General features: G+C 35.7%; 1 protein-coding gene across 1 annotated transcript; it reads right to left on the bottom strand.

The window, feature by feature from the left end:
* Positions 1-243: 243 nt before the first annotated feature.
* LOC136217627 (uncharacterized) lies at positions 244-7,251 on the bottom strand. The gene is made up of 8 exons (XM_066004229.1): positions 6,903-7,251; positions 6,734-6,801; positions 6,150-6,216; positions 5,900-6,054; positions 5,747-5,817; positions 3,176-3,244; positions 1,605-1,705; positions 244-669 (listed from the first exon to the last, which is right to left on the bottom strand). The coding sequence occupies exons 1-8, from the start codon at positions 7,158-7,160 to the stop codon at positions 376-378; spliced, it is 1,083 nt and encodes a 360-aa protein (XP_065860301.1). The 5' UTR covers positions 7,161-7,251; the 3' UTR covers positions 244-375.
* Positions 7,252-9,796: the final 2,545 nt, after the last annotated feature.

Here is a 9,796-nt window from a genome sequence, read left to right as displayed (position 1 = left end):
TCAGACCAAAAGAAAAAAGATATAAAAGACTATTCTTAAAAGATGCTTCCTGATAATCAAACCATGTCTGAAATTAATTGTTCTCCTCCATTAATATATCATATATAACATATTCGATATAATATAATACTTTGTTTTCTAGATCAAGTATTCCACGTGGCATCGTGAAGCATGAAATTGCATATAATAAATTCTATTAACACCAAAACTAACTATAAACTGAGAACTCATCACACAAGTGGATAATAAACTAACCATTTCTATTGCATTGCAATATAAAAGTTGCAACATGTACACAAGTACAAAAGCTAACTAACAAGTACACAACCCTCATTCAGCAGTACAACTTCAAACTCACTCACTCACTCTGCTATTCTATAGATTTTCCATAGGTGTAAAAGGGATACCCTTTGGTCTAGCAACTCTATATCCCACAAATATAGACAAACATATAGCCATTATTGAAAATAGGAGGGCAAATGCGCTGCTGAGATTTCCTGACCCGCCTTTTACTGATGTTATCAGAGTTGAACTGCCAACAGAGAAATCTAATGGTATCCAATCACAGTTCACAGAATAGTGACCTGATCCATGCCACGCATTCCCATCGACCGGATACCAGAATGCAACTGCCATCTTGCTAGATCCACCAATTGTAAACTGCGCATCCTGCACGAATTTGAAAAAAAAACAAAGTTAAAGCCATGTTGCTGCTGCAAGGTAAACTTTCCAACTATGTTACATGGAAACAGAACCGGACACAAAAACTGAAACGGAAACCAAAACCGGAGAGCTATATTTGTAAAATATATAGGAAACAGAGAGCTGTAAATAATAAAAAATATATAGTTTAGGGTTTATCTCTATAAATTTTTAAAATTATAAGAATGTATGTTTAATTTATTTTTATTTTTTTTAATATACATTAGAAAAAATCACATAGAAGTCACATAATAGAGGGAAAGAAGAGATTTTTTCATTTCGAAAGTTTGTATAAGATAATGTAGAAACTATTAGGGGATTTATTGAATATGTGATTAGTATTTGATCCATTTCTGGAAACACATTACAGCCTAGGAAATGACTTCCAAATTTTGAGAAACAAGTTCACATTTTTTTAAATTACGGAAACATGTTTCGTGCAAGTTTCCAAGGGTTTCCGTTTTCGAAACAGATACAGAAATGTGAAATGCTTTAGAATCAAAGTTTTCGTGTAACATAGTTTTCAACTTAACTCATCAAAATGATACCATAATTACAATTACATGGCCAATTTAAGTTCTGATAATATATGGTCTCCAACTAGAATATTTGTAAATGAAATAACTATTACAGAACACGGACCGTCAAAGCTCAATATTGATGATTGCTGCAAATTTAGAGATCCATGAGCATCATCGTGCCAATTTCATGCATAACTATTAATTAACAGTAATGTCATACGGCCAGGTGTCTCAATGAAATTCAAGGTCAGAATCTACTCCCAAACAAATGACAGAAATGCAAGCAATTCTAGGATAGGCTGTGATACCACATGCAGCAAGACCAGTTCTAAAAACTGATTGCATTGGCCAAAAATCCGAATAGGTTAGTTATCTACTAACCTGTTGGAGTCGATCTGAGGTTCTTATAGGCCTAGAGAATTCAAAATAATATGTGCCCTTTTGACCATCTGAAGCATAAGGACTGTCTTCCTCCACGAATCCTGAATATAAAAATTTAAAGATCAAATTTACTAAGAAGAATAATGCTTTTTGAACCCTAACTCGAAAAGCAAAAAAATAGTGAATAGAAATGATAATACAGAAATCAAAGAGAATTTGTCTAATTTATACATTTTTGTGTTCTTTTTAATATCGTTTATCAAAACACTTACATAGAAAAGCACTAGTGATACAAGAGGGAAGCATCTAATTCATAGTTACTAAATGCGCAAGGGGGTCCTGGAGCCTTGGCGCATGGCACAAGGCGCTGGAACGAGACAAGGCGCACTAAAAGAATAAACTTATGTAGAACCACCATAAAGGATAATATTTAAAATATAAGAAATTATAAACTTTAAAATCAAATTGCAATAAATACAAAATCATGTATTCTTAACATAAATTCTAACATCCAATAAACCCGATATTCTAAAGTTAAAGGGTTCAACTAAAGAGTACTCCCTCCGTTCCACTTTATAAGTCATTCTAGCAAGTGACTTTTTTCCCAAATATAAGTCATTCTAGTTTTTCAAGAATTTAGTTTAGTTTGTCGGTCCAAGCATCACATTTTTGTCTTGGTCCATGTGCTTTTAACATTCCAAGGCTTATTCCCCAACCATTACATGACAAAGAATTTTTTTAAGTTGACCAATGTAAATTCATTAATTTGACTCTATATTAATTGTTTTTCTTAATTTGTGTGAAACACTCTAGAATGACTTATATAATGGAATGGAGGGAATAATTCCTAAGTTGACTAATAGCTACTTCTTATCAAAAGTCTCCAAATTCATCAATCATCACTCACACCGTCACTTTCGTAGATGTGCCCTTGTTTGCTTCTTTTTCTTTGGTATTTTACCGTTGTTGTGTGCTTCTTCTTTCCCTTTGTTTCCCATTATGCATCTATCTCTCTCTCTCTCTACTTTTTTTTTCTAGGATTGTTCATCTGAAAGTCTGTCTGCTTTCCTTATGTTTTTGTTTATTTGTTGACACTAATGTGTCTGTTTTTTTTTATTTGTTGACACCAATGTGTCTAATCCAATTATCCAACTGTAGAGATTGAACATATAGTAAATAATATAACCCCCCCCCCACCCCCCAAAAAAAAAAAAATATGACACAAAAGGTGCACCTCTGATAACCCCATCCAGGCGCACAAAGGAGCACCTTGGTGTCGTCAGAGCAACATCGCCCACCTTAGGGGGTGCTAAGGTGCACGACCTTGAGCCTTGTGCACCTTAGCTATGGTGTCACCATTATCAACTATCTAATTGTATATTGCAAATAATTTATCAAGTTTTTAAGAAAAATTTGGTTTCCAATTCCTCCAGTCACCAAGCTACTATAGTTGGTCATTCAGTATCACTATAGCTGGTCATACATGATTAATATCAACTATTCTCACAGCTAGGGTATAAGAATTTCGAAATAGACACGCAGATAGAGATAAATAAATAATAGAGTTTTACCTGAGTGAACGTTGAAGGTAGAGTGCCACCATGTCCCTTTCCAGTTATTCTGTGCACTAGTATCATTTCCTGAGAAGGGAAAAGTTATAGCTAATTAATCGTTTTCCAATCATATAGGGGTGCAAAGAAACCAACTTTGGTAAAGCTACTCAAATTTGACTTGCAACAATTTAAAAACGGTTGTTTGGAAGGACAAAACAGCTCAAAGAGTCAGAGGGTGTTTGTTTCTCCTCTTTTTAGCTCCTGTTTGCTGTTTCTTTCCTAAAAGTAGATAGAGTAGTGTTTGGTTAAAAATATGGAACAACTGCTGATTGTTTTTAAAGAGAAATAAGCTGCAGTTAGAAAAAGCAACAAATTGCTGCTGTTGGGCTCTCCTAAGCTGCCGTTACCATCTTATTACTTTCCATACCCTTTTACTTTTAACCATCATCAGTAGATAGAAATTCAATGCAACCTTCATTTATAAAATTAAGGCAGCATTAGTTTTTTATTATTTTTGTTTGAACGAATTTCTTTGGCAGTCAAAATTTTTTATTTATTGCTAGTTTAGATTTGTTCAACAAATTAGATAATTTATTTATTAATTAATTAATTTAAAATATATATTTCTTTATAAAAAATAAATTTATTTAAAAATTATTATTTTTTGTGTTTTTATTTAGTTATTTAGAGTATTTTAAAATTATTTTCATATGTTTATTTAAAACATGTCCATATTAGTCATTTTACATACCAACAGCAACTGACAATCATAGTTTTACCAAACACTAATAATCAAACAGCAAACAGTAAACAGCAATCCGTAGCAAACAGCAAACAGCAGATAAACCAAACGGGCCCTCAAGAATGCGGCTAAAAGGTGTTGAACATCCGCTGTGGATTAAGACTGCGAAAAGGCGCGAAACCCTAGATACCTTGTGGAGTAAAACAATTGTGTGTGCCTAGCAAGCGAAGGAAACCCTTTCTGTTGTTGCCAGCGCTTTACCGGGCCTAGCCAGAGTGCCTTATTATTAGAATGGACCTGAATGGCTATCATAACTATAGAAACATTTTGGCTGTCCCTACGCCAAGTTCGAGAAGTTGTGTTAGTTTGGTTGGGCAAATTCAGTGTTCGAGACCCCATAACTTAAGAAAGTTGGGGATTTCATAATTGGGTTTTGAATATGATGCCCTAGTCGTTCCGCTGCAGTCCGTTTCTGGCTTCACTTGGACTATGGAACTGCAACAACTCGTGAAATTGCAAAAGAAGCCGATCAATAATCGTGATTCCCTGAAAACAACCGATTTTCCATTTCTTGAGCTGGTGGGACCTTGGGAATCACCTACTTACAGTGAAGGAAGGCTAGAAAGGGAGCCCTTTTTTTTCAAATTCAACATACTAAATTCACGCCAAACATCAAGTAAAGGACTTAAGCAATGACTTGACACGTGCTAATGTATAACTGTATTTTTCTTCAGTGGATCAGGAGGCCATCAAGAATATATAATTTAAAATATATTTCTAAAGTTATCGTATTTAAACAATAACTTGCAAAGTTTACTATTTCGCTTAAACATACTAAACTAAAATGACAATGTGATACAGAATTTGACTTCATCTGAAGTTAATTTCACTATTATTCGACCGAGTTTGGGCAGAAAGAGAATCTTTGTTAATTTTTGAGTCTTGGTTTTATGTGGAGTTAAGTTAAACAATTGACTGCAGTTACTTGAGTCAACTTAATTATGCCCATGTAATTATTAGAAAATTTTGTTAAAGAAAGTAAATAAAAGCATAAATAGATATAAAATAATTATTTGATTTGAGAAAAATGAAAGTGGAAGAGAATTTCTTATTTACTTCAACCGTAGTCTTAAACCCTAATTCCCTTCACAATATATACAAGACAAAATTTGGTCACGAGTCACAGTAACAAGTTCCCGGTTATTCTGCCTCCTCTTGTCTACATTTTGATTCCCATTGGAATGAGAACCTTCAGTTTCCTACCAAAATTCATCAGTCCAATATCTTTGCCTAAAATTTGTGATCGGTTAGTAAAGGAAGATATTCATCATTAAGTTCCCCGAGAGCAATATGACATAAAAATAAGGCCTCCTTGAGAAAAGAAAAAAGATAGGGAGAGAGACCTTAAAGGGTAACAACAGCAAGAACATCGGATGTCAAGAATAAGAAGTAAAAAAGAGCTTGACAGGGAATGTTCTAGCAGGCTAAAAGAAAGACGGAAAATTAAGAATTTAAAAAGTAGTAAAACATTCTAAAATGGATTAAACACATCTCAAGACTTCCATATAGTATTTAAGTAATATATTCAAATTATCAGTGCTCTAGGTAAGTGGTAATATCAAAAAGCATGGAATGATGGAACAGACAATATCAAAAAGGCAATATTGATTTGTTTTAGGAGCGCGTAACGAATTCTATACCACCTTGAAGGTGCTTAATGCCAGTTTGTTTAGTGCTTTTCCCACTTTATTTTTTTTGTTTAAGGGCAGTCCCATCTTTTTCACATGAAATAAACAAGATATATTTCTTATATAGAAAGCAACCAAATAATTTAATGCTAAAAATACCTGATGGACCATATCCATCAATGAATCTGCAATGAGGATTCCATGCATAAAGATCTACCAGATGGCCGAATCTGTAGAAAGAAAAAAATTCATAAATATCAGAAAAGTGAGCAGATTATGCCAGCATCCACCTTCAGAAAGTAATTTTGTAACCTGTCACCGCCATTTCCATCTCCATTGTCTATCGGATTCGCACCATAAAGCCGCCCTGGTATAGCGTTTCCAATTGAGAAGTGCATGATGTCAACTTCATGGCCTTTACAAGTTTTGTTGGTGCACGTATCAGGTCGTTCCGCGCAACCACCCATCTAACGGAACACAAATATTTTCCAACATATAAAACGACAAAAAATTATTAACCTACAATTACGATAAAACCATGATAATGAGTGGAGCCACTAACATTGTGATAGGTAGCATGGTCACCAATTTGAAACATGAGGGATACTGATGGGCATTTTTTGTTATCTCTGCAATCAATATAGAGAAGAAAGCTCAATTCAACAAAATCCTCCCAAGTCAAGAGAACTACTAATTAGATTCAACTGATGATGCAGTCCTTTGTATGCCTAACTCATAAGAGTATGGAGTTAAAAAAGGCAAGAGTTCAATTTGATCATCCACATAAAATCTTTGCCCACATGGTAAATAAGCATAACAACCCTAAAAGACAAATATAGCACACTTGTTTCCCTTAAATTGATTTATTTTCTACAGTCACATTGATTTTGGTTCACTTTATTTGTTATGTCCTCATTACTAAAAATAGATCTGGTTAGTTAGTTAATTAGTTACCAATAAGTAGGCTCTAGTTTGTCAAAACTCAAAAGGAAAGTTTGTCAAAACCAAAACTAAATCTGCCTTAATGAGCATCCAATCATAAAAGTACTAAATTACAATTCACTTCAAGCAGCATCATGTTTCCATCTACAACCGAAATGTTATAGGAGAATAACTTATACAGCTATTTTTTGAGAAGATGTTTACCCTTTCGTGTAGGCGTAATCTCCATCAACTTGCAACAAGAAGAACACATCTTTGCCATCGTGCAAGGCCTGTAAAACGTCTCATCAGGAGCAAGGAATATAAATGTTAGTATATGAGATCACCAGGGACCAAATTGAATAGGTGAATTAAGCACTACATTTACACCTACCTTAACCGTCAATTGTCCACCCTTATACTCTTTATCCACATCCGGGTCCAGAGCAGGACGGAGAGGGAATTCGGAACCATAAATGTTCTTCCAATCATCGGCGTGGCCATCGAGGGTGATAAGACCGGGCTTGTAGTCGGCTTGCACTCCGATCTCGGAATCTGAGTCGCAACTCCACTCACCGGACTCCTGGTGGGAGCATGCAAAGCGAATCGAAACGGAGGTCAAAATCAAAATCTGCAACCATGGTAGATGCATTGTGGAGGAGGAAGTTTCGTTGGGGGAGAAGGACGGGGTTGATGTGGCATAGTTTTAGCTGCATTTCCTTGGCCGACTTATATTTGCGCTTGACTTTTCTTTTCTTTAATTGAGCAAAACAAAACAAAACTTATTTTGCTCTGTTGAATATTGTACTAAAAAAGACTAGTAATCAGTCTAATCTTCCAGATTTGTACTCCTCTTTCTTTCTCACTCTATGTAAAATGGATAACTCAACTTTATTTAATTTGTTATTTTTTTTATTTATGGGATACAACAATAGCAAAGCTTTATGCCCAAAATGATTTGGAGTCGGCTAACGTGAACCATCATATAAAACCGTGAAATCAAGTCGTATCAGCGACACAAATTCTCTCCCTCCACCATGTCCTATCTATTACCATATTTTCCTCAATCCTCAGTCACCATCTTCCAAGTTTATTTAGGTCTTCCCTTATCTCTCACCACTACATCCCTTTAACACTCTTCAGTCCTTCTAACCGGCGCATCAAGCGTTCTTCATCTTACATATCCAAACCACACCACCTTATTTAGATCCACGTATAAAATAACATTAATATAGATTTAATGTTTAAAAAATATATTAATTTAGGATTTGATAACGGAATGTGATACATCATTTATATTCCATTATTGAGACAAATTAATACTTCTTCAAAAACTACGTTTTTTTTTTCTATTTTGTACATTAATTTAATAAAAGTTAAATTAAATGGCTTTATTGCTTACCTTGAAGTGGAATTGATCCTGGAGCATTTTTTTTGGTAAATTACTATATACTACTTTTGTACGAATCAAGTGCATTAAAGAAAAAAGCTTGTACGATTCTTTGCAAACACTGTTAACATGAGTACGTTCTAAACATTTTGATGTGAAAATGTTACTTATTTCGCAACATTTTGTCCTTAATATATTATAGGTAGTGTAGATAAACTAATAAATTATAGGTTCGGCTCGAGATCGAGCCGTTTGTTTTGAATTTTTTTCCAAATAGTTTTCAACATTTCTAACATTTTATTATTTAAAATCAGTCTTCTAATTGTAAGAGTTTGAATCACTGAGTATTGTCATTGATATATAATTCCATATATAAGTTCACGTTGTAGTGAATGACTAATAGATAGAGATGAGGAGCTAACTAGCTAACTCTATAGATAAGATATAATCTACAAGTAAAACAATATAATCTCTAATACACCTCTGTAGTCGAAGGTTCGGAGGCCGAACATTGAGACTATTTCTGAAGTCTTCGAACAGTGGGGAGGGTAGGCCTTTGGTGAATATGTCAGCAATCTGATATCGGGACGGAACATGTAGAACTCGGACCTCGCCTTTAGCGACTCTTTCACGGACAAAATGAATATCCATTTTGACATGTTTGGTGCGATGGTTCTGAACCGGATTACCGGCGAGATAGACAGCGTTGACATTATCACAATAGACAACAGTAGATTTTTGAACCGGGCAGCCAAGTTCAAGGAGAAGGTTTCGAATCCAGCAGGTTTCAGACACAACATTCGCCACCCCACGATATTCGGCTTCGGCGCTGGAACGGGATAGAGTGGGCTGTCGTTTGGCAGACCAAGAGATGGGGTTGTCGCCAAGAAAAACACAGTATCCTGACGTAGAACGCCGCGTATCGGGGCAGCCTGCCCAATCGACATCAGTGTAGGAGGTTAATTGAGCGGTAGATGTTGCAATTAGACTAAGGCCAAGATCAATGGTACCATGAACATACCAAAGAATCCTTTTGAGTGCAGCCATGTGTGTAGTCTTTGGATCATGCATAAAAAGACAAACCTGTTGGACAACATACGAAATGTCAGGCCGGGTGAGTGTCAGATACTAAAGTGCACCAGCCAATTGTCTATATTCAGTGGGATCATGATAAGTTGAGCCAGATGATATACTGAGCTTTTGTTTGGTGTCTACAGGAGTGGCAGCTGCATTGCAGGATCCAAGTCCTGCTTTCTCAATAATTTCCGAAGCATATTTCCGTTGTGATAAGAATATGGAACCATGTGATTTAGTAACAGATATCCCCAAGAAGTAATGTAACGGACCCAAGTCTTTCATTGCAAATTCGAAGCTGAGTTTGGAAATTATGGAATCCTGGAGTCTGTCAGATGAAGTAACTAAAACAATATCATCGACGTACATAAGAAGATAGGTCATGTCCGTGCCTTGTCGATAGACAAATAGAGACTGGTCCGATACACTGTTGGTGAATCCCACTTTGGTGACATATGCTGCAAAACGCTGGTACCAGGCTCGAGGAGTTTGCTTTAATCCATAAAGCGATTTCTGAAGCAGGCAGACATGGTCAGGATATGCTGAATCATATAAATCCAATGGTTGATGCATGTATACTATTTCATTAAGGACTCCATGGAGGAATGCATTTTTCACATCTAACTGACGAAGATTCCAATTTCTGGATAGTGCAATACTGAGAACAACACGAATGGTTGCCGGTTTGACCACAAGGCTGAATGTTTCACTACAGTCTACACTAGCCACTTGGCCTGATCCGTTGCCCACTAGCCTTGCTTTGTATCGCTCAAATGATCCGTCCGATTTGGTTTTGTGCCTGAAAACCCACCAACTACGAATAA

This window comes from Euphorbia lathyris, chromosome 2, assembly GCF_963576675.1.
Source record: "Euphorbia lathyris chromosome 2, ddEupLath1.1, whole genome shotgun sequence".
Classification (NCBI taxonomy): Eukaryota; Viridiplantae; Streptophyta; class Magnoliopsida; order Malpighiales; family Euphorbiaceae; genus Euphorbia; species Euphorbia lathyris.
The sequence above is the reverse complement of the archived record's forward strand: the minus strand, read 5'-3'. Positions and strand labels throughout refer to the sequence as shown.

What these genes read in the sequence shown, in the direction of transcription:
- LOC136217627 (XM_066004229.1), bottom strand. Translation starts at nt 7,160, where the DNA reads ATGCATCTACCATGGTTGCAGATTTTGATTTTGACCTCCGTTTCGATT. An exon ending in GATTACGCCTACACGAAAGG is followed by an intron (nt 6,217 to 6,733) that starts GTAAACATCTTC and finishes TATTGATTGCAG; the next exon opens with AGATAACAAAAAATGCCCAT. An exon ending in GATGGAAATGGCGGTGACAG is followed by an intron (nt 5,818 to 5,899) that starts GTTACAAAATTA and finishes TTCTTTCTACAG; the next exon opens with ATTCGGCCATCTGGTAGATC.